A 26,365-nucleotide genomic window follows, 5' to 3' on the forward strand; every position below is an offset into this window, starting at 1 on the left:
TGAAAGCAGTGGAAGGGAGGGATCACAGCTCAAGTATTTATACCAGTAGATGACTACAGAAACTGCAGTAAGCTCTGTACTGACACACAGCAAGAAGAAAATTGTCTACAAGCAGAATAATATATGGGATCTCGACACAGCGATATACTAAGATCAACACAGAGGGCAGGCAGCAAGGCTTTCAGGTAGGACCCTGGTGATTTACTGTGTGTTTGGATAAAAACTGATAACTGGACGCAAATTACATGACTAAGAATCCCTGACACAAAGCAATCGCTAAGAAAACAATTGCAGGATAGAATACTAATATTATCATTAAACCTGTCATGTTCCCAGGATAGGTAATCTGCCTCCATACCTGAATTGTTGCCTTGCTCCTGATTCCAGCACCGTTAATTTGATGTTGCTAGGAACCCCTGCGCCACCGCAATCAGTGCGTTCATTTTGGTGGCTAATATACCAACGCTTGAATAAATTGACAACTGGGCGGTCTCCACTGCCCAGCACCAACAGGGCGTGAACCTAAGCTAATTTGGTCGCGGATTAGGTTCATGCCCCGTTGACGCTGGGCAGCGCAGACAATTTATTCATGAATTATCATATCAGCCGCCAAAATTAACGGGCTGATTGCGGTGGCATGGGGGCACCTAGCCACATCAAATAAATGGTGTTGAAATCAGGGACAAAGCACTAATACAGGTATAGTGGTAGATTAACATTTTTGACAACATGACAGATATTGATACGTGAGCTAAACACAAGAAATGGTTATAAACCATACCTAATAGAAATCCCAAAATATGCAATCCATATATAGCACGGTGCCGTTTCGGAGAGCAACAATTCAAAAAGAAAAAAACAAAAAATATTTTCCAAAACATACCAGGCACTCTTTGGGATAAGAATAATTTTATATACATTTTTATTAAATTCCATATAAAAATATATTTTAAAGATTTTTCATATATAAATATATCTCTTTCCTCTTTTATCCATAATACAAAGATTTTTTATAGGAAAAGAAAAGGGTTTGAGAAAACACATTTGTTTCAAACTAGATGTACATAATTTAAAAAAAAAAAAATAAAAAAAAAAAAAAATGTCTCCTGGCCAGGATACCAACACAGACTTTTATAACATTACTGCCATTAATTTATCCCCCTCTAAACACAATGACATGTCATGATGAGATATCTAGGTAATAGGTGTTCTATACATAAGCCAAAATCAGACCCATATAAGAGATTAGCTATAAGAACCGGTTCTGAAGATTTTTTTTATCCAGACACCATTGGTCTCCGTTCACACTTGCGCTTTTTTCTTTTTACTCCTTCTTTTCTAATTTTGGTCCGAAACCAACAGAAACAGTTCCTCTTGTGTGATAGCAATGCAATTGTATATAAGGAGTTAAATATTCATCTTAAAATCTTCCTATACTCGGGGGCAGCCGAGATTTCACCCAAAGGTGAATTTAAATTTGGCACTATAACGATGCCAGACTTTACTGAACTCACAAAATGGCTCTGAGGAAATCCCGGTTCGGGATGAAACATGTCAGCTGATCAATTAGTCTACACCTGGCAGGTAGTGACGTCAACCTTGCCTCGTCTTGCAGTCTCCAGTGTTGCCAGAAAAAACCAACGTGGATACCAGCATATTACGATACCGACTCTCCAATGAGGAGTGTGTTCCATTGCTATAATTTGCTCACCTTGGGTGAAACCTCGGCTGCCCCCGAGTATAGGAAGATCCAAGCTATTCAACATAAGGATTGACCGTGGATGGAGTGGATATAAGGAGAACCTTCCATGTGGGAATTGTGATCTGCCAATGATGAGATTGAAGGGGTGAAAAACGCGATTGATATATTTTTTTAAAATCTGCCTTAAAGAGGCTCTGTCACCAGATTTTGCAACCCCTATCTGCTATTGCAGCAGATAGGCGCTGCAATGTAGATTACAGTAACGTTTTTATTTTTAAAAAACGAGCATTTTTGGCCAAGTTATGACCATTTTTGTAATTATGCAAATGAGGCTTGCAAAAGTCCAAGTGGGTGTGTTTAAAAGTAAAAGTCCAAGTGGGTGTGTATTAGGTGCGTACATCGGGGCGTTTTTAATACTTTTACTAGCTGGGCGCTGTGAAGAGAAGTAACATCCTCTTCTCTTCAGAACGCCCAGCTTGTGACAGTGCAGATCTGTGACGTCACTCACAGGTCCTGCATCGTGACGGCCACATCGGCAGCAGAGGCTACAGTTGATTCTGCAGCAGCATCAGCGTTTGCAGGTAAGTCGATGTAGCTACTTACCTGCAAACGCTGATGCTGCTGCAGAATCAACTAGCCTCTGGTGCCGATGTGGCCGTCACGATGCAGGACCTGTGAGTGACGTCACAGATCTGCACTGTCACAAGCTGGGCGTTCTGAAGAGAAGAGGATGTTACTTCTCTTCACAGCGCCCAGCTAGTAAAAGTATTAAAAACGCCCCGATGTACGCACATAATACACACCCACTTGGACTTTTACTTTTAAACACACCCACTTGGACTTTTGCAAGCCTCATTTGCATAACTACAAAAATGGTCATAACTTGGCCAAAAATGCTCGTTTTTTTTAAAATAAAAACGTTACTGTAATCTACATTGCAGCGCCTATCTGCTGCAATAGCAGATAGGGGTTGCAAAATCTGGTGACAGAGCCTCTTTAACTCTACAATTGCTCCAGGAGGAGGAACATAGTGAAAAAGAGTGAACTTTCAGTCCACCTTGAGTTGCGAGATCAACATAAAGATGAGTATTCAACTCTTTATCTATATTTGCATGGCTATTATATAAGAGGAACTGCTCCTGTTGGTTTCGGACCAAAATTCTAAAAGAAGGAGGAAAAAGCAAAAACTGCAAGTGTGAACTGAGACCAATGGTGTCTGAATAAAAATTTAACGTGGATACCAGCATAGCAGGATTCCGACTCTTAAATGTAGGGGCGTGCTCCATTGCTTAAATTTGCTCACCTTTGGGTGAAATCTCGGCTGCCCCCGAGTATAGGAAGATTTTAAGATGAATATTTAACTCCTTATATACAATTGCATTGCTATCACACAAGAGGAACTGTTTCTGTTGGTTTCGGACCAAAATTAGAAAAGGAGTAAAAAGAAAAAAGCGCAAGTGTGAACGGAGACCAATGGTGTCTGGATAAAAAAAATCTTCAGAACCGGTTCTTATAGCTAATCTCTTATATGGGTCTGATTTTGGCTTATGTATAGAACACTTATTGTGTTTAGAGGGGGATAAATTAATGGCAGTAATGTTATAAAAGTCTGTGTTGGTATCCTGGCCAGGAGACATTTTTAATTTTTTTTTTTTTTTTTTTTTTTTTTTTTAAATTATGTACATCTAGTTTGAAACAAATGTGTTTTCTCAAACCCTTTTCTTTTCCTATAAAAAATCTTTGTATTATGGATAAAAGAGGAAAGAGATATATTTATATATGAAAAATCTTTAAAATATATTTTTATATGGAATTTAATAAAAATTTATATAAAATTTATTCTTATCCCAAAGAGTGCCTGGTATGTTTTGGAAAATATTTTTTGTTTTTTTCTTTTTGAGATATTGATACGTGTCCATGCAACATTAGAAGATCTTTTAATTTAGCTTTGTCATTGAAAACTAATCGTTAATTGTTTTTCTCATTTACATGAGATCTTATTGTCCAGCTTCCTCTACAGGAAAGTGGAAATAACTGAAAATCTAATACAATACAAATACAATATGCCATAGGGGCACACCTAGCAGCTGCATTAGGCTTGGCTGGTCCCATCCCTTGTTCTACAGGTTGATGAAAACCTGTGCAGGACTCCGTTCTCCAGAGGAACGGCATTGTTGGCAACATGGAGGTGGATAATTGTTCCAAGGATCATGAAAATGGCGTGGACGGGGAAACAAACACCTGGCCCTTCTGTCCTCCGGTGGCAAATACCATGGACATAAGGACATAACTCGTCCACTACCAACACATCGCTCCTGTCAATTTTAAAAGGCCACAATTTTCAAAACCAGTTGTCCCATTATATACTGTAAAAATGTCTACGTATATATACTCAAGTACTGGACTAATGCCAAATGACAACAGTGTTTGTACAAACTCCGCCACAAGAATGTCTAATCTACAGTCGCTCTTCAATAGAATAAGAAACGTTGTGCAACAGTCTTGTGACTGCCTTGGTTCCCATAGACTTCTACTTGAGTGCGACTGTTATGTAACTGTTTCAAGTTTCAGTTAGACTTTTGTGGTATTATAGTAGTGAGATTCGTAATTGCACAGCTATTCCTTCTTCTGCCTGGTGTGGAGACCTCAAAGGGGTTTTCCGAGAATACACAACGATGGCTTATCCTGAGCATGGATCATCTATGTGTAATCGGGGTCGATCCTCCGGAATCCCGCCAATCAACAGGATGATGGGTCTGAACTGTAGTACCGGTCACAGCCAAGCCACTGTGCCTGGAATAACATTAATCAGTAATTATGGGGCCCTAACTGAACACACAATAACGGTCATTCCTACAATTAGCATTCATTGTATATTTCCGAAATCCCTTTAAAGAGTTATTTTTCGAAAATCAGAATATTCTTTTAATCTGAGATGGGGTGCGGTTTAGCTGCGTCATCTTGTTTTTGGATACACTGCTCAATTATCAGGAATATTTTTGAAACGGTTGTCAGGATTTACGTGAGATAATATTCTATTGTTTCCTCTTCCTCGTAATGGACACATTCCTGGTATTGGTTTCCAAATACTGATGCAAAATACTGCGGTTTGAAAGAGGCCTAAAAGGCCACGGCTACACCTGGACCTGGACTTTTTGTAGTACTACTGATTGATTTTAACTCTTGAGTGACAGCTGTGGTCTACAAGTTTGCATGCAACTCAATGTATTCATTTGGACTTCAGCTGTATTAGTAACACTACAAAAAGTCTAGGTGTAACCCTGGCCTGAAGGCGGTTTTACACGGGCAGATTTTCGCCCAGTATCGAGTTCCTATCGAGGATAACAGCATGTTGATTGGCGCTTGTTGGTTCTATTTAAACAGAGCAATGATCAGAATGAATAGGAACAAATGATCTTTACTACGATCGTTCATCCTCAGACATTTTGCATCTTGTCAGCAGCACATCGTTTACACGGGGAGATGTGCTGCCGAAAAACTACAATTTTTTTTTGCGATCAGCCATTTTTGCTACTTTTTTCGGCTGATTGCTGCGCTGTTTAGTTAACCCAATCATTGGTCTGTGTAAAAGGGCCTTGATGGTGTTGAAGACTAGTATAATTCAGAAAAGGCTGATACGATATAGAGTTAATAGGATGTTGCAGGAGGAAAACTTGGGAAAGTTAGACCTGAGCAAATTTACCATGATTAAGGTGGAAATACTTTAGCAACAAAAAAGAATAATATTTTGCTTGCTAAGAGAACAATGACTCATAGTTTTGACCCCCCAGCTATAGCATATGTAGTTGCAGCTGACAGAGCACATTACTCATACCTATTACTCATAGTCTTATGACTACATGATACTAGAAACGTGTATATGACAACCTAAATAACAGCTAGGTGTCCTGTTTTCATGATTGTTAGTCCATCACTTCTCTTATTCTAGCAAATGTTACCTCTATAGTTAATGCTTGTAAATATATTGGAAAGTACAGTGCATTTGGAAAGTCTTCAGACCCTTTCACTTATTTCACATTTTGTTATGTTCAGGCCTTGTACTAAAAAAAGAAAAAAAAAATCATCATTCTGCATTTAATACCCCATAATAACAAAGTGAAATCAGAATTTTAGAAATATTTGCAAATTTATTTAAAATTAATAAAATCAAATTTCGCTTTGCTATGACACTTCAATATTAGCTCTTGGGGCCTCCCATTTCTCTATATCTTTAAAATTTTTCTACACCTTGATTGGAGTCACCTGTGGTAAATTTGATATTCCAGCAGGACTTGGCACCTGCCCACACTGCCAAAAGTACCAATACCTGGTGTAATAACCACAGTATCACTGCGCTTGATTGGCCAGCAAACTCTCCTGACCTAAACCCCATAGAGAATCGATGGGGTATTGTCAAGAGGAAGATGAGACACCAAACCCTACAATGCAGACGAGCTGAAGGCCGCTATCAAAGCAACCTGGGCTTCCATAACACCTCAGCAGTGCCACAGGCTGATCGCCCCATTCCACGCCGCATTGATAACACCTTAGCAGTGCCAGAGGCTGATCGCCTCCATGCCACGCAATATTGATAACAGTATTGTGAGAGACTAGACATGGACCGCACAATCCACAATATATACATTGATCTGAGCCGCTAGGCATAATTTAGAAACATGAACATGAGGTTCTTTGTAAACATTTTGATCAAACTGTATAAGCCCACTTGCCACTTCACGGCAACCTCTTTAAAGTGGGTCCCTACTCTATCGGCTGCAGCACCACATGGCGGCCCCCGCCACCGCAGCACCGCTCCCGCAGAGGGAGCAACCCAGTGGTCCAAAAGCACCCATGCTAACAGACCGTGCCAAGCCTCCTTGGCTCTGGGCCACATCCCCCCACAAGTGAAGCACTACAGCAACAGACACCACCATACAGCACCACAACATGTGAACAGATGGAATGAGCTCACCTTGCCATTTTCTGTAAAGTCTGCCCTGACTATGCCGTTCAAATGACCAATAGAGAAGGAAAGTGTGAGCAATGGCAAACCATTGGATCTCTAGTTTGCAAGAATGTATAGCAGAGCTATCAAGCGCCCACCAATTTAAACCTTTATGGATCTCTTATAGGCATGTGGGTTTAAAGTGGCACCTATCCTTTAATGCACAGACCATATACTCAAATTTATTAATAGTGTTGTAGGAAAGATACAAACAAATATATTTACGTTCAGAAAGAATAGGCGCAAATTGTGAAATATGTATCAAAATGTTATGGTCAAAAAACTTAATTAAGAAATCTTAATTTTACAGAGATTTCCAGAACTATTCATGGATCCTGAGAGAAGGCCAAGAGATGAACCTCCAGCTAATATTCATCACCCAAATCAAAGATGTAAGTTATAGATTACTATACATAAGCTGCTTGGCATTTAGGGACAACAGCTTAAAGGCTATGTAAACCTTTGAAGTCAAATTTATTTTATTTTTTAAACTGTATAATGTGATTGTGAATGGAAAAAAAAAAGTTTAAAAAAAAAATATATTAACTTTTTGAGGTACAGCTACTATGTATTCTGAATACATAGAAGCTGTAACTTGCCGTCTAAGCCGAATCCGTTAAGTTCATAAACTTAGATGTGATCGATAAAAGGTGGATCTTGCGTGTCAGAGACCAGAATTCACCAAAGCCATCACTCCTGCAGACCTGAGAGATTCGACTTAGACGCCAAGATACAGCTTCTGTATATCCAGGATGCACAGAAGCTGTATCTCAAAAAGTTAATTTTTTTAAAATAAAAACCTTTTTTAAAAGTTGTTCACATTATACACAGTTTAAGCTTTGTTCACATCTGCGCTAGGGCTCTGTTCCGACGTTCCATCTGAACTTTCTGTCGGAACCCTTGCACAACGGAGACAAACGGAAACCATTGGCACCGGATCCGTCACCCTTGAAATCAATGGTGATAGAAGATTGTGTCAGTCATTGTCCCGTTCCGACTGAAAGCTCCGATGGAACGGGACCCTGGCGCAGATGTGAACGAAGCCTTAGACTTCAAAGGTTTACTTAGCATTTAAATCTAAATCTAAAATGTTTTCCCAACACAGAGGCATTTAAGAAGGGCAAGGTGTAGTGGGGGGGGGGGGGGGGAGTTTTCCTTGCCTTTTATCCCTCAATTTGGAAAAAGTAAACTCAGTGTGGTCAATGTAGCTGTGGTCATCGAGTTCCCCTCTCAGGGATTAAATCAGTGCAGATGGTAAATTACAAAGTAGCAGCACAAAGAGTGCTTTTCCTCAATAAACTTAATTGACAATAAACTTGAGGATTAGCTTTATATGTTTCTCGGTTGTTCCTGGATAGCAAGTGCCATCCTAAAAAGGGCAACAGCCTTACTCGTGACCAAGCCCTACGCTAATAGGCCATTAAAATTCAATGTTATTTAATCTCTTAAAAGTAAAGTAGTGAATGGGTCAAAGAACTAAGTGAATTTTAAACATGACCATGAGCCTAGTGTATTATTTTGGACCACTTTTACATGATGCCCTGAGATTTTATATATTTCTAGAAACGCTATAGAGGGTGATAGTCCAGACTGACTCCTCTAAAGCATATTAACATGACACCTGGCGCACAGTATCTCTAAAATCAGCAACACCTCTAGTGCTCGTGTCCCCCCGACATGTTTTGCAACATTCGCAGCATCTTTAGGGGAATGGGACACATGGGTGAATGGCTATTTAAGAATCAATTCCTTGCCCCAATAATTCGGTTGTTACTGGTTAAACTCTACCCAACAGTGAAAAATATTGAAACACTGGTCAGACTAATTGACATGTGTATGGCTAACTTTAGATGACCATAGCCTACAATGCACAAGCAAACATGTTTTAATAACATCTTTCTGTCCATTGGTTTTGACGAGACATCTGTCTGTATATGGAGAATGAGACTTGCTGCCAAAGGTTTGTGATATTTACTGAATTTATTTTTTTCCAGACAGGGCAGGTCAACATCATCAGCATAGGAATGAAGGTAGAAGGCAAGAATTATTGGCAGGACAGCAAATTCAAAGAGGTGGTGGAGGAAATGCACAACAAGCTGGTAGGATGCAGGAACAGAGAGCTGGTGGTCAACCTGAACAACGAGGTGGTGTAAGACGTGAACCTGAGAGAAGAAATGAACAATTTGCCGGAGGACAAAATCAACATGGTGGTAGACGAAATGAGCAAGGTGCAAGGGGACGAAATCATCCTAGGGGTGGTGGACATATGGTACCTGGAGCTGGCAGGAGAAATGAACTACAAGTTGGTGGACATCAGGAGCTTGGAGAAGGGGTACACAATGAACAAAGAGCTGGTGGCCCACAGGGTAATATCTGGAGAAGAGGAAACCACAATCAGGAAGCGGATCGTAGATGGCAGAGGCCACCACATGGTGGAGTGAATGGAAAGGGACAGCAAGTTAGACGTTTGGGCTACAAAACTCTAGAAGGACTACTAGATAAAGATCCCTCAGAAGTGGTAATAACACTGGCTGCACACTCTGATCTCAATGATTTGCTGTCAGCCAGTGAAATGAGGCCAGATGTTGTGGAGTTGGTTTGTAAGGTGCTTTGCAGAGCTTGTACTGCTCGGCTAGACAGGCAAAGTGTACAGCATCTACTTGGACAAGTCAAGTCATCCGCATACCTCCGCATCTGCCTTCCACACTATGTAGTTGGAATGATGACGGAGGCTGTGCCAGAGAGGAGACATCGGTATCCAGATAATATTTTCAACATATTGTGTCTCCTCCAGGAAATTACAAGCATTTTTCCTGCCAGTAGCTTGCAAGAAACCTCATTATTGGTTTCTCTTATACCTGGTTCTATAAACGCTTTGCGTACATCCGGAATAGATGTTAGAGAGAATGTAGAGGAAAGCCTAGAGAGGTTGTCAAATTTTATACAGCACCTCCAGAGTAAGAGGAGAGAGGGGACACTGCGAGTGGACACACACATGGTTCTTGGACCAGAGGTTCCTGCTGAAGACTTTAGAACTATGAGTGTATATCCTGGTTACGATGAAATTCACTTGAATGAAAATCCCTTTCTTAGACCAAATACTTTAAAGAATAAATATGAAAGCACAGAGCTTTACCTGGACACTCATTTCCGGCTTTTGAGGGAAGATTTTATGCGACCATTAAGAAAAGGGATCCAGGAGATTCTGATGCACCATGATGATAGAGGGTTTCGCAAAATGAAGTTTGATGACATTCGAATTTACTTTGACACGCGTGTGATAGCGCCAATGTGCACACCTACAGGTATCATCTACAAAGTGCAGTTTGATATTACACCATTGCAGAGGATTCGATGGCAGAATTCCAAGCGCCTAATATATGGCTCTCTGGTCTGTTTATCTCAAGATAATTTTGAAACCTTTCTCTTTGCCATGGTTTCTAACCGTGATGCAAAAGAGTTGGAGCAAGGGGAAGTCCAGTTGCAATTCAGTGAGCATAGCAGAAGACTACTCACTAGAGTCCGTCCAATAGATTCCTTCATTATGGTGGAAACAACCGCATACTTTGAGGCATATCGGCATGTCCTGGAGGGGTTGCAGGAGATGAATGTCCAGGATGTACCTTTCCAGAAATATATAGTATCATGTGAGAGGGACGTTGGAGCACCACGCTATCTCAATGCTGGTGTGCTATATGACTTTAGCTGTTTGTTAAACAAAGACATTAGCAGCGTAGCCACGGAGAAGAAGATAAACGTTCTGAATCCGGAGGAGTGGCCGTCTAATGAAATTATTGGCTTTGATGAGTCTCAAATAGAAGCTGTACGACTGGCACTCACCAAGGAACTTGCCATCATCCAGGGACCACCAGGCACAGGTGAATGGCAAATCTAAAGAAAAATTGGAAGTATAAAATCTAAAGACATTTTTGGATGCTTACAGATATGAATATTTAGAGATAAGGATTTATTTTTTCCTGTTTCAGGCAAGACATACGTGGGACTGAAGATTGCACGAGCTCTGCTTACTAATACTAAAGTGTGGCAAATAAATGGACAAACCTATCCCATCCTTGTGGTGTGTTACACAAATCATGCATTAGATCAGTTTCTGGAAGGTATGTATAGTTTATACGGAATATTGTATATACAAAATAGGATAAAATATAGTAGTGTCTCCTAGCTTAGGTTGTCATCAAGAATGGGGTCCTCTCTATAACTGAACTTTTATTAAATTACATTAAAATAAAGCAGTGTGATACACAATACCCTTGGGTACTAATGGCCTATATTGTGTATAGAGTTGTTATATATGATAGTTATCTATCTCTGGGTGGAGACTAAGCGTCTACTTATTGCAAGGACATTTTATTCAGCATCTGGTAGGCCATATTTCCTGGTGTCTGGTTGGGACACCTGGGTAGTTTATCGTCCCTATCATTCAGTGTGAAGAGCAGGTTAGTGGGTTATAGTCCCTGGAGTCCAAAGGTATTATTCTTGGGCATCTGGTGGTGGTAGGGGGCTTTGGTAATACTCCCTGTTGTATAGTGGAGGGAGAGTAGGAAGGTTGCTTGCTGTCTAGTGGGAAGGGTTGGTTTTGAGAGGGTTACCTGGTTTCCAGAGTCGGATGGAATATTTACTGGTATGGAGCAGGAATGGGAAGTTAGATAGATTACCTATGGGAAGGGTAGATTGGTTGGCAGGTGTCTGGTGAGGAGGAGAGTAGGTAAGGTTAGCTATTGTCTGGTGAGGAGGGAGAATGAGAAAGATCTGGTAAGTAGGGGTGGTGGGTTGGTGTCCAGCAGCTGGGCAGGATAAATAGGTAAGGCTTTGTTCACATCTGCATCAGGGCTCCGTTCCGATGGAAAGCTCTGGGTATGTGTATTGGATAATTTCTGCGGATCCCCGGTCCTGCCCTTAGTTTTCGGAAATTAAATTTTTTGAGAATCTCACTGCTGCTGCGGCCACCAACACGCACAATTGCTTCTTTCAAAAACCGGTGGATTCCTGAAAAAAATAAGCATATAATTCCAGTGAAGTCGACTACGCTATTGATTCCGTCAAAACAACGGAACCCCTGCACAACTGAGACCGGATCGTCACCATTGAAATCAATGGTGATGGAAACGGAAACCTCTAGTTTCCGTTTGTCAGTCAGGGCTCCATTCCAACAGAAAGGAGCCCTGACGCAGATGTGAATGAAGCCTTAGCTGAGTGTCATAGAAGAGGGTAAGTAGTATTCCCTGGTGTCTGGTGATAAGGTAGATTATAGATTTTCCCTTTGTCTGGATGGAGGATAGGTTACCAGTGCAGAAATGAACAATTGTCTGTAGATTGGCAGATGTGTCATGAAATTATATGCTTCTTTTTTTTTTTAGGAATCCACCAGTTTTTGAGAGAAGGAATTGTGCGCGTTGGTGGCCGCAGCAACAGTGAGATTCTCAAAAAATTTAATCTCAGAGAACTACGGGCAGGACCGGGGATCCGCAGGAATTATCCAAAACACATACGCAGAGCAATTGGTGAAGTGAGTTGCGATAATATTAATATTCTTTTTCTATTATGTCTTAACTATAGTATGTATCCAATATAATGTAAAAAATAAGTGATAGTTACAATGCTTTCAATCCTGTAAGTCAGAGTTTCCCAACTAGTACTCCCTGGAACCTGCTCAGGGGTTCATGAGAAGACAACAGTCACAAGTGAGGATAGCAAACGGATTGCAGCCTCATAGATGCTTCGCATCGGGGCAAATAAAGACATATCAAAAGTTTGGAATGGTGAAGGTTCAGGTTCTGAGACTCCCACCGATGCTGAAACGAAGATTCAGAAGTGCTTAGCTGTGCACTTTGCACCTTTGGCTGTGATCATCGCTCCCTGGGAGGCTGAAGACGGGCTCATAGACATTCTATTTGAGCCATCTTCAGCCTGACAAGCGCTGATCACAGCCAAAAGGTGCAAAGCGCTCAGCTGGGCACTTCTGCACCTTTGTTTTAGCGACGGTGGGGGGTCTCAACAACCGGACCCCCACCAATCCAAACTTTTGATATGTTTCTGTGACATACCAATAGTATGATGAAAGTGTAGTTACTCTTTAATGTACGCAATGCAATCTGCTAAAATATCATGTGTTGAAATAAAATCGGGAAAAAACAACTTGTGTATAATTTCATTCATTTTTCTATTGTCTTTTTAATTTCAGGCCATAAGTGAGATGAAGGAATCAGAAATAAAGCTTCATGAGGGGGCACAGCTTCTACAGTGTTCCACTACTGGGATCATCCATGAAAGGTATCTTGAGAAGTACATAAAGGATGAGCACATGGACAGTTTGCTTAACATCAAGGTAAGAGAAAAAAAATGGTATCACTGGTTCCTCCTTTTCTATGTACATTTTGGTGCAATACGTTAAATGTGTTGTCACAAAATCAATTTTATGTTAATCAAAGGTGGCTAAAAATGAACATTTGCTCTCTATTGAAATGTATTAGGGAATGAGTTCGAGAAACCCTACATATCTGAAATGACGCAGCGAATTTCAGGGACAACCTGTCCGTAGTCAAAAATCACATGATATCAGGAAGAGATAAAGCTTTAACAACATGTAACTAAAGACTTTGCATAAAATTAACTTAGAATTCCTAAAACATAATCATGGGGCAGGCACGTAGGTACCATAGAGGCATCGCATGCAGCTGCAATGGGGTCTTTAGAGAGCGAGGAAGTTGTATAGACAAATTTTTGGGACCATGTATTTTCAACTATGTAGAAATATCTATTGACCTAATTACTTTCCTTTTTTGCTCAGAATGATGAGGATTTCTTTTTCCCAACTAAGAAGATCTCAATAATTGTGGAATGGCTGGGCTTGGGTATCCTTCCATTTACCAAAACAACAGATCCAAACGAAGAAGGTAATGTTAAGTTCAATCAGTTGCCATCGTGTTGACCGTCGGAAAAATAACTTTGCATACATGTGAACATAGCCGAAGATGTCTAAATGAAGTATGTCAGATTTGTGGGAGGGAATCTCTCCAGGGTGAGCTTGGAGAGCACACGGACTTCTGAAAATAGATTGGCCCGCAGAGTCATTTGATTTGGTGGGCCCAGTAAAATCCAGTTTGACATTGATTATCTACAAACTTTAGAGAGAGATTTCTGTCATGTCCCTTCAGAACAACCTGAGCCTGATGATCTAGAGGAAGAGGAATCAGAAGAGGAGCTGATTGATATCCAAGAGGAGGCGGACATAATTGAGGCCGAACGTGTGCTTGATGATGAGGACGGAAGACCTAGAAGAAAGAACAAGAGAACTGAAGGAAATGAATTAGCAAAACATGTACAGGCAATGTCATTAGACAGCCAGGAACCTGAGGATCTTGAGGAGGGGGGTTGGCAAGTAAGAATTCTCAGAATTAAAAAAATATAGTGAGACAAAACAACGTACATTTCTTAATGGAAAAATATCTTCTGTCAAGATGTCACGGAAACAGAAAAAGAAGAGAAAGCAAAGGATAAAGCTGGAGTTGCGGAAATTAGGAGCAATGACAGAAGTCGAGGTAAACCACATCATAGATTTGTGGAGTCTGGACCTAAATACACGCTGGAGGCTGTACAGGTAATATATGATAAAAAAAACTGAAGCTTATTTCAATTTAACATGAGTATTCACTATTTGTTACCTTGGACAAGAATCGATAATCGCATGTCCTAGTCACCCGAAATACACTTTACATTCCACAGGGTAGGAAACACTACTGTGTGCATGATATAAAGATGAACACGATTATATTTATGAGCAAAGACAAAGGTGGAATATTCATCAATGCAATCTGGCATAATTACATTAAAAAGAATGTGAGTGCCTCATTCAAGCCCCTACCTCTCTCTCTGACACTTCTAAACGGAAGTGCGGAAAAAGGAGGTGTTGCTTTCAGCTCATACACTGTGCAACTTATTTACTAAAGTCACTTTTCCGTATATTTGTCATAGCTCAGTTATTGTTTCGCATTTTATAATCTACTTGCGCTGTGTTGAGGAGTATATTGCATGGTACACTAAAATTCCATACTGGCATTTCGCTTGACAGTCTTCTGTACTATGCTTCCCAGTATAAATAATGCTAACCTGTCCAATCCCAGTAATGTCAATGGGATCTATTAGGCTGGATTCAAACACAGCATATTTATTAATCTCATCCCATGTGATGCTGCAGCGCTCACATGGGACAAAATGTCATCCCAGGGGACCAGCTCAACAGAGACCAGCCGGGGGAGCAGTGAAATGTCACTAACTGCAGTGTGGGGACGAGATTTGTTACATCTCATCCACTTTGCTGCTACTGTAATACGCTGCAGATTTTTTTCGCCTGTAAACGCAGACAGAAAATTTGCACCAATTAGGGTACGTGTGCTTGGGGCCTTATGGTTCATTAACATTTACAGAAAGATGTTATATTTAAATGTGTTGTCTCATATGGCATATGGACCCCCTCAATGAGTAAGAATGGATAAGCAATTGTAGAGAAGAATTGATCCAGCGCTGATAATGAGTTAAAAGGGAAAACGAAGTCCCATGACTAAGAACGCAGACTGCGTTCGAAACGCGTAGGCTCAGGTTCAAGCCCTGACTACTCACACCTTGGGACTGCGTCTCCCTTCTGTTTTATTCTTTCTCCAATAAACATGGGACTTCGTTTTCCCTTTTAACTCATTATCAGCGCTGGATCAATTCTTCTCTACAATTGCTGTCTCACACCGCGGGCCGTCGCGGGGATCCGATTGACGCTGTCAGGACACGCACACCGGTGAGCTGGAGGTTCTCTCCCTTTTCTATATAAGAATGGATAACCGCTATGGCGAACGTGGTCTGTCGATGCATTACATGGATAGTCTTTCATTTGATGACCGCCATGTAATGCTACATTTCCCCTGCAGGGGAAATGAATGGCCAGATGTGGCTTTAGCTGTTATCACCAGGGTTAGAGAAGCCGGACCCGAGTTGATCAGCTGATCACCACGCCAGACTTGTTTTAATAAGGAGCTGCCTTGGTGAGACAACCCCTTTAATTTCTTCTCTACAGAGGTTGTGTGAACGTCTTTTCTCTTAGAATAGCAACATAACATGTTCTTTCTCAAACTTTTACATACAACTGTATGCTGTAAATAGCGAGGATTCCACTATTGAATTCGCAATATTTCTTTCAAACAATAGACATTGGGTGCAACTCTATCAGATGGATATTCGACAGAAGATTCTGGCTCACGAGCAAAGTTATCAGGATTCTGCAGATCGCTTAAATGAGTTGAGACAAAAACAGGACTTGCAAATTCTCAAGGAAGCCACTGTGATTGGCATGACGACTACAGGTCCGTGAGCTGTCCTTAAGAATAGTCAATGTCAGAATGTTTGTTGCTTTACCTGTCATCTAGTTTAATAAACCGTTATTTTGTCATACACTGCATAGGCGCTGCAAAATACAGGCGTATCCTTCAGGAAGTAGAGCCGCGCATTGTAATAGTGGAAGAGGCAGCAGAAGTTCTAGAAGCTCATACCATAACCACTCTTAGTTCAGCCTGCCAACATCTTATTCTTATTGGGGACCATCAACAGGTAAACCCAAACACTCATAACCGTAAAACGATCATTAACCACTAAACCATACTACTTCAAAGAAAATGTGTGATGTCATTTAGGTAGAGGGTCTGTATAATATATTGCCGTCTCCACTATCGGCATAAACGGACATGGAAACCGCCCTTCAAATTTCCTCCTAAGGGTCCAATTCATAGTTCTTGACCGAAGAGCAGGACAATCATGCACTGTCCCTCCCCATAAAGATGAATGGGAGCGTTGAAAACATCCAAATGTGCTCATTAGGTCCCATTCAAAAACAACTAAGAACTTCTCCAAGTGCATTACAATTTAAGAAAATACTTTCAAACTGATTACAAGATGGCATGACTGCCCAGTTCTCATGGCTAAGTATAAGGGCCTGTTCATATCACCGTCCGACGGAATCAATCAGTCGACTCCGCTATTGATTCCGTCGTTAAAACGGAAACCTGCCGGAATGGTGACGAACGGAAACCATTAGCAATGTTTCCGTCACCATTGATATCAATGGTGACGGAAACGGAAGCTGTGGTTTCAGTTTCATTTTCCGTTGCGGGGTTCACCCGACGGAAACCTCCAACGGAACCCCGGAACGGAAAGCGAACGGTGATGTGAACAGGCCCTAAGTGCACTCTTGGTGGCACTGTGGAGAATCTGTGTAATTTCACATATTTGGTGGCACTGACCAAACATCCAAGATTTTTGGCTTAGGGTTGAAAGAGACATGAAAGAGGACCTGTCACCTCTCCTGACATGACTGTTTTAGTAAATACTTGTATTCCCCATAAAATCACATAATGGAGCATCTTTTCTTAGAACTCGGTGTTGTGCAACTCCTCTGTTTTTCCTCCTAGAAGTTTATGAATAAATTGACAACTGGGTGTTACCATTCCGCTTGTTAAAGGGGTGTGTCCCTGCCCAGTCTAAGAATGTCAACACTGATTGGACATTGTCAGACTGTGTCGGGGCACGCCCAACCGTCAATGTATTCATAAATTTGTTGCAGGAATAACAGAGGAACTGTACAACGCAGAGTTCTAAGAAAAGATGCTCTTGTTATTTTAGAGGTGTACAAGTATTTACTAAAACAGATAGAAGAGCAGACAGATACTCTTTAACAAAATACATAACATTGATCTGACCCTAACCCCTTAGCTCATCCTCCTTAGACCTCCCCAGAATATGCTAGAATATTGTTAGTAAGTATATATACAGTGTGTTTATAATATATATTTATATATACATGTTGCGGTTTTAAAAGAAAACATGGAAAAGGTGTCTTATTCTTACATTTTATTACAGCTAAGGCCAAGTGCCAATGTATATGACCTGGCCAAGAACTTTAACCTGGAAGTGTCACTTTTTGAGCGTCTTATTCAATCAGATCTACCATTTGTTCGCCTCAACTACCAGGTAAGGGCAGTCATACTAACATACTTTACTCAGGACGAAGCTTCATCATCTGCAGTTCTTTAAAGTTTAGATCCTGAGATAATACATTAAATGCAAATGTCATACCAGTGTTTGTATGAAGGGGATAACTACATATCACTATTAACACCATGTCATTCCTCTTAGCATCGCATGCGACCTGAAATAGCAAGACTATTGACTCCTCACATCTATAGCGAGCTGGAAAATCACCCATCTGTACTAAGCTATGAAAATATCAAGGTGAGGGTAAACAGCATGGTAATCAGAATATGAACCACATGATTTCATTTGTAGATTTTAGTCTACCTCTTCTTTGTGGGTAAATTGTTGATATGTCACAAAAACTAACTTAACCCGTTAGTGACCACCAATACATCTTTTCATGGCGGTCACTAACGAGTTTTAGGCTAGGCCGCCACCGCCTAGTCTGAGTCCTGCACAGGTATCCCGTGCAGGCTGGAGTGGGTGCTCGTCTGTCTCATGACAGACGGGCTCTTGCTCTAACGGTAGCAAATTAAGTTTCCTTCGATCGTGACCGTTTAACCCCTTAGATGCCTCTGTCAATAGCGACCGCGACATCTAGGTGGTTCACAGAGGGAGCTCCCTCTCTAACTCATCAGCGGCCCGCAAATGTGATTGTGGGCCGCCGGTGGGTTGCCCTGGCTATATGTCTAATGTTTTACGAAGTATACCAAAGCATTATATAAGCAATCAGAGGATCGTACAGTGAAGTCTCTAGTGGGACTTAACAAATATTTAATGTGAAATAACAATTATTAATCAAAGGTGCACATTACAAAATTAATTGCACCCCCAAAATAATAATAAAAGTTAATTAATAAGTCCCATGTAGCCCAAAATGGTATCAATTAAAACTGTCTCATCCCGCAAAACAAACAACAAACCTCTTATGACTACATCAACAGAAAAATTAAAAAAAGTAATGGCTCTTGGAACGCAGTGATGCAGAAACAAATAATTGTAATTCAAAAGTGTATTTATTGTGCAAAAACTGAAAAAATAGATTGTTCATTAAGGCCTAGAATGCAGGGGAAAGGGTTAATCTGTGAAAGAGGTTTTGTAAATTAAATTGATTCATTGTATAATGAGAATTTCTGCAACGTTTTAATATACTTTGTTTTATTTCCTCACTATTTACAGGATATATGCTTGTTGTCAGTGGAAGGAAATATTCTTGTTTATATCGAATCTCTGGATGTTCACAAAAAATTCCATTTACTAACAGCAAGCACAGATCTTGAAGATTTTGAGCGTTTGAAACACAAAGGATCACACTTAATCATGTATTTTTGGTATAAAAAATTGTCGCAAATCATCACGTACACCAAAATGACAGAAAAACTTCACTTTTTACGGCGTACTTGAGAAAGTTAAAAAATTCAGGCGTGGTCCCAAAAGAGTGGGCGTGGTCTCCATGTTTAAGAAACATTTCTAAAGGTAAAAGCTCGAAAATGGCGCAAATGGGGCCAGTCTTAATAAATTTGCGCCAAAGTACTTTTCATTATACAATACTTATTTACATATAACTAGAAAACCTCTTTAATTGCATAGCTGTTATAAGATATTTGCATGACTATAGATACTGAAAAAGAAGGCCAGGTTCACACGTAGCATAAATACTGCCGATTTTCCGCAAGGGATTTCATTGTGGAAAATCCGTAGCATAATACAGTAGCAGCAAAGTGGATGAGATTTAATCCGCAGCATGTAAATTTATGCTTCGAAATTGCTGCTTTTCTGTTGCGGGTTTTCCCCATTGAATTCAATGGGAAGGTAAAATCCACAACATATACCAGATGTTGTGATTCTCGCGGTTGAAAAGCTGCGATTCCGCCGTAACTCAGAAAAAAAAAAAAAAGATTATACTTACTCAGATCTCTCTGCTCCTGCGTCCAGCCTGGCCTTCAAGGAAGACGTTTCATCCCATGTGACTGCTGCAGCCAATCAAAGGCTGCAGCAGGCACGTGGAATGAAACATCACGCCAGGAGGCCGGGCTGTAGGACGTCTTGCCATGGCTACGGGTAAGTATAGACTTTTTTTTTTTTTACATGCTATTTTCCGCAGCGGACATTCCGGCCGAAAAACTGCACCACAATTTGGTGCGTTTTTTTGGTCGTAATTCCCTGCGTGGAACAGGGTGGATACGCTGTGTGATTATATACGCTGTGTGATGCCCTGTGTGAACATATCCAAACCGTTTTGAGCCCTCTGGGCCATGCAGGCATTTTTCATGCCGCATGTGCAGCTGTCATGTGATGTGCTGCTTTTGCATGACAAAAAAAATTAAAAGACATCAACCAATGGTTTGCCCTTCCTATTGGTGTCAACAGGAACAGTACATGCTGAACGGAGAGTCTGCCAGGAAAAATGGATAATGGGATATTTATTTGAAGTTAGCATCGGGTCCACTAGGGTACAAAATAAATAAAAAATTGCAATTAAAGGGGTATGTCTAAGATGAGAAAAAAGGGTCTTCTTTTTTTTTCCAGAAACAGCGCCACTCCTGTCTATAGGCTGTGTCTTGTATTACAGCTCAATTCTGTTGAGAAACAGCACCACTCCTGTCTATGAGCTGTGTCTGGTTCTGCAGCTCAGCCCTATTCGAGTGAATGGAGCTGAGAAGCAAAACCAGACACAGCTCATAGACAAGAGTGGCGCAGTTTTTAGCAAAAAAAAAAAAAAGAAAAGCAGATCAGACAATTCTTTTAATATGCGTTACAGATTATTTATTTATAATAATGGGATTTTTCATTTCTCTCACTCCAGGGAGTTTCAACGAACCTCTTCTTTGTACAACATGAATTCTTCGAGCAAGAGATACACGATGGAAAGAGTCACCAGAACAAGCATGAGGCGGAGTTCATAGTGGAACTGTGCAAGTACTTTCTGCACCAAGAATATAAACCATCTCAGATTACCATCCTTACCACGTACACCGGGCAGCTCTTCTGTCTTCGTAATCTCATGCCAGCTAAGATGTTCTCTGGAGTGAAAGTGCACGTTGTTGACAAGTATCAGGGTGAGGAAAATGATATAATACTACTCTCATTGGTCCGGAGCAATAAGGAAGGGAAAGTTGGATTCCTTCAGATCTCCAACCGGATCTGTGTAGCATTGTCAAGAGCTAAGAAAGGACTGTTCTGTATTGGAAACATGAAAATGCTGGGCACTGTTCCGCTCTGGAGCCGCATCATTTATACTTTACGAGAGCGGGCACAAGTCGGAGAACAACTTATGCTGTGTTGTCAGAATCATCCTGACACTCAGACACTCGTGAGTAAAGGTAATGATTTTAAGAAAGTACCGGAAGGAGGATGCACCCAAAAATGTGATTTTAGATTAAACTGCGGGCACGTGTGTACACGGGTATGCCATCCGTATGATCCTGAGCACAAAGAATACCAGTGTAACAAAGATTGCCAGAAAGTGTTGTGCGGGGATGGACACCGTTGCAAACAAAAATGTTTCCAGCCCTGTGGACCGTGCGTGGAAGAAGTGGAGAAGCTTATGCCGCTATGTGGTCACATACAATTACTGCCATGCAGCACATCCGTAAATACATTTTGTTGTGCCGTACCATGTAGCAAGTTCTTGCAGTGCGGTCATCCATGTGAAAGACTTTGCGGAGAGGAATGTGAAGAACGCTGTCAAAAGAAAATTACAGCACAGCTAAAGTGTGGACATAGTCAAGAAGTTAAGTGCTGGCAAAAACGAGACATAGACTTTGGTATGCCAATAAAATGCAGAAAGCCCTGTCAAGTGAAGTTAATTTGTAATCACACATGTCGGGGTACATGCGATACTTGCTTACAAGGTCGATTTCATGAAGGCTGCAAACATCCGTGCAAAGCTATTTTAATTTGTTCGCATGAATGCAAAGAACCTTGCACAAAAGAATGCCCCCCTTGCCACAGGCCATGCCAAAACCGCTGCGTCCATAGCCAATGTAAAAAAAAATGTGGGGAAACCTGTGTTCCATGTATGGAACCCTGCGACTGGAGATGTGAGCACTACGCCTGCAGTAAGCTTTGCTCTGAGCCATGTGATCGCCCACCATGCAATGCCCCATGTACAAAGGTACTAAAATGTGGACACCCTTGCATAGGTCTGTGCGGTGAGCCCTGCCCTAAAAAGTGTCGAGAATGCCATAAAAATGAGGTCAATGAGATCTTTTTTGGTTTTGAAGATGAGGATGATGCCCGCTTTGTGCATCTAGATGATTGTGGGCACATTTTTGAAACTGTGGGTATGGATACATACATGATTGGGGACAATAACTCCGAAGAGGGAATTGCAATCAAATTAAAAGTTTGCCCAAAATGTCAGGCTCCTATAAGGAAAAATCTAAGATATGGTACGGTTATCAACAAAACTCTGGATGAGATTGAGAAGGTCAAGAAAAGGATACAAGGAGCAGTGGATCTAAGAAATGAAACCAAAAACCGACTCTTAAATATCCTACAACAGATGGTGGAAATTAGACGAAATTTTCCAGAAGAACATTCAAAGTTAAAAGAAGACTTGAAGAACGTAGATACACCGCTCAGAACATTGCTTGGCTTAGAAAACAAGATATTGTTCTATCATAGAATAGCAAAGCTATTCATCAATATAGGGAAAGTGGATGATGTGGAGAAGAGGGCTCTGAAAAATCGCTTGCTAGAAATTAAGGAGTGGTTGGAAAAAAGAAGTTCACCTCTTACAGAGCAAGAACTGTCGGATCTACAATGTGAAGTGGTACGTTTCAGCTACCTTCTAGAATTGCTTGTAAGATGTAGAGAGGCCAAGTCTACAATCACTCCCGACATCCGTAGAGAAATAGAAGTTCTAAGAGATGTTTTAGAAAGAAGTAAAAAGTTCACGGAGGAGGATGAAGAATTTGTCAAGACAAAATTAAAAGATTTGAAAGGAAGCCTTCCACGCTCCGGACTTGGGATTACGGAGAATGAGCGAGTTATGATCGTACAGGCCATGGGCCTTCATAAAGGCCACTGGTTTAAGTGTCCCAATGGACATGTGTATTGTATTACAGAATGTGGAGGGGCAATGCAGCGTTCCAGATGTCCTGAATGCCATGCTGCCATTGGAGGAATGAATCACGCTCTCGAGTCAACAAACAGCCTGGCACCAGAAATGGATGGTGCTCAACATGCAGCTTGGTCTGACACTGCAAATAACCTGCAAAATCTTGAAGATTTGGGGAATTTGTTCGATTAACATAGTACCTGTTGTGAAAAAAAATAAAATTGCAATCTCTGTAGATAGATTTTAGAGGTAGTGCAAATGTTTGGGTTTTCCTTCCCTCTGTACAGGGCGTGAACTTACAAGATAGATCCCCTCTTACATGTATGCGAAGATAGAGTGTGACTGCAGCTCCATCCCCCTCCTCCCGGCCTCCAATTACTGCACTAGTTTATTATGACTTTTTTTACCAACTGAGGAGATTTGTGAACATTTAGGGTATGTTCACACGCTTAACCAAAAACGTCTGAAAATACGTTCAAGGGAGAAGAGCTCCTGATTTTCAGACGTTTATTAAGCCACTCGCGTTTTTTACGGCCGTTTTTGGAGCTGTTTTCAATATAGTCCATGAAAAACGGCTCCAAAAACGCCACAAGTGACCTGCACTTCTTCTTCGCAGCTGTTTTTTTGACGCGGCCGTTTTGAAAAACGGGCGCGTAAAAAAATGGCCCGTCGGAACAGAACGCCGTTTTTCCCATTTAAATCAATGGACAGATATTTAGAGGCGTTCTGCTTCCGATTATTCAGCCCGAAAAACGTCAGAAAATAGGCCGTGTGAACATACCCTAACAGAGAGCCCACAATCAAGGAAAGGAGAACTAGAGGCTGTTGGATGGCGAGGAAGATGCCACCTTCCCCTATTATGATATAGACAAATTTGTATGTATGTTTTTATATCTACTGTTAATGGATGCAAAAACATTATAGGTATGCTTCAAAATCATAAAATTAGTTATATGCAACCAGTATGATGTTTGATAGGGCTGTATGTTACATTAGATCAATAAAGTACCAAATCTAATTAATTTTATGCACTAATACATGCACAAAAATATATTAGCAAGTTTAAAATCTCTACTGTAGGATATTGTATCAGGTAGTATAAGCACTGACACCTATATATACATGAGGGTATGAGTGTGTACTTTGTGTTACACACAGCCATCAGCATTGTAAAACATATATTTGTAAAAGACCGGTGATGGCTGTGTGCGGGTGCCAGTGTGCGGGTGCCAGTGTGCGGGTGGCCCTGAGATCACGGCTGTCAATCACAGCTCATCATTAATCAATTACTACTACAATCAGCTGTTATTGCTCAGGAAAGCAACTGCTTATTATTTTTTTGTTAATTGTCATGTTTTTTCTAATCTCATAAAAATTCTTTTAGCTCCGGCCTTTAAAAAATAAAAAATAAAAATATAAAAAATAAAAAATAAATAAAAAGTAAAAAAATAAATAGACCAAAATATTAATGTATGGATATTTTAAACATGCATAGATCTTATTTTATTTTAGGGAAATAATATGTAAAAAAAAATAAAAAAATATTTTTTCCACTACATCTGCATTTCAGTTTTTCTTATCCTAGGTAATACCCTAAATCCATAGTTACCATTGTTGCTCAAGAATAACTTTCTTTGGATACGGTGGTGCAGGCAGTGACTGACCACTAGAACGCACAACCATTTTACAGATGACTTACTTTCCCTGAATGCAGTATGGGTGGTCTCCCCTTATTTTGAGAGACTCCTGGATGATCTGGGAGTGTTTGGTCATACCTAAACCACACATGACAACCCGTGTTCCATGAAGCCTTTCTCTGTGTGATTAAAATAATGTTTAATCCATTTTGTGAAGCCGCCATCTTGTCTGGAGTCTTCATTTCGTTCCTTTTGTAGTGAAGTCATTGCTCCTTTAACCCCTTCACCCATAATTACATAACTGTACGTGAGAAGGGTTAAGGGAAATATGGAGCGCGCCCACAGGCTGAGCTCGCTCCATACACAACAGGTGACAGTTGTGTTACACAGACGACACCTCACTGCTACGGGCGGAATCAAAGATCACTTTGATTCCACCCGTTTAACAACTTAAATGCAGCGGTCAATCGCGACCGCTGCATTTAAAGTGTTAGAATCAGGGGAGGGGGGCACCCCCTGAAACAAGCCATCATCTTTCAAATCAAAATTCAAGCCCTTACATCGCTAAATTGATGGAAAAATTAAAAGGTTATGGCTCTCAGAATATGGCGACACAAAACATTTTTTTAATTTAGCAAATAGTTTTTTTGTTTTTTTTAAAGTGGTAAAACATAAAACAAAAAATATAAATTTTGTATCGCCGTAATCGTATCAACCTGTAGAATAAGGTGAATATATTGTTTTTACCGCCTGGTGGCTGCCGTAAAAACAAAACCCAAAAAAACATTTTTTGCCCACTTCACCCCACGAAAAACGACAGCTTGTCCCGCAAAAAACAAGCCGTCATATGGCTATATAGACGGAAAAATAAAAAGAATTATAGCTTTTGGAAGGTGGGGAGGAAAAAACAAAAGTGAAAATCCGAAAAATGGCTGAGGAGGGAAGGGGTTAAAGAGGCTCTGTCACCAGATTATAAATTATATCTCCTACATAATCTGATAGGTGCTGTAATGTAGATAACAACAGTGTTTTTTATTTTGAAAAACGATCATTTTTGAGCAAGTTATGAGCAATTTTAGATTTATGCTAATTCGTTTCTTAATAGACAACTGGGCGTGTTTTTTAACTTTTTACCAAGTGGGCGTTGTGAAGAGAAGTGTATGACGCTGACCAATCAGTGACCAATCAGCGTCATACACTTCTCTTCATTCCTATTTAGCTGTACTCACAGCACAGCGTGATCTCGCGAGATCACGCTGTGCTGTGAGTAAGTCCCACAGAAACTTTACCGAAGTGTCGGGAGTGTGAATAGACATCGCATCCTGGCTGGAGGTGATGTCTATTCACTCTCAAGGCACTTCGGTAAAGTTAATGTGGGAGGAAGTGACAGCACAGCGTGATCTCGAGATCAGCTACCAGTCTTCTTGAGTATGATTCCACATGGTTTGCACACCTGGATTTGGGGATTTTCTGACATTCTTCCCTGCAGATCCTTTCAAGCTCTGTCAGGTTGGATGGGGACCGCCAGTGGACAGACATTTTCATGTCTCTGCAGATCTGTTCGATTGGGTTCAAGTCAGGGCTCTGGCTCCGCCACTCAAGGACATTCAGAGTTGTCCCCAAGTCACTCCTGTGTTGTCTTGACTGTGTGCTTAGGGTCATTGTTTTGTTGGAAGGTGAACCTTCGGCCCAGTCTCAAGTCCAGAGCACTCTGGATCAGGTTTTCATTAAGAATATCTCTGTACTTTGCTCCATTCATCTTCCCCTCAACCCTGACCAGTCTCTCAAAGAGCCACTGTGGTTTTGGGAAATTTAAGTGCAGCAGAAATGTTTGTTGTACCCTTCTCCAGATCTGTGCCTCCACACAATCCTGTCTCTGAGCTCTACAGGCAGTTCTTTCCTCTTGATGGCTTGGTTTTTGCTCT

The 26,365-nt window shown here is 40.8% G+C and overlaps 1 protein-coding gene across 1 annotated transcript; it reads left to right on the plus strand.

The window, feature by feature from the left end:
- ZNFX1 (zinc finger NFX1-type containing 1) lies at positions 1-24,256 on the plus strand. Its single transcript, XM_075847044.1, has 14 exons — positions 1-185; positions 7,018-7,099; positions 8,702-10,585; positions 10,694-10,825; positions 12,086-12,234; positions 12,910-13,053; positions 13,516-13,621; positions 13,883-14,106; positions 14,186-14,325; positions 15,921-16,075; positions 16,174-16,319; positions 17,625-17,735; positions 17,901-17,996; positions 20,545-24,256. The coding sequence occupies exons 2-14, from the start codon at positions 7,036-7,038 to the stop codon at positions 22,993-22,995; spliced, it is 5,802 nt and encodes a 1,933-aa protein (XP_075703159.1). The 5' UTR covers positions 1-185; positions 7,018-7,035; the 3' UTR covers positions 22,996-24,256.
- The last annotated feature ends 2,109 nt before the right edge of the window (positions 24,257-26,365 follow it).

This window comes from Rhinoderma darwinii, chromosome 13, assembly GCF_050947455.1.
Source record: "Rhinoderma darwinii isolate aRhiDar2 chromosome 13, aRhiDar2.hap1, whole genome shotgun sequence".
In the NCBI taxonomy this organism is placed as follows: Eukaryota; Metazoa; Chordata; class Amphibia; order Anura; family Rhinodermatidae; genus Rhinoderma; species Rhinoderma darwinii.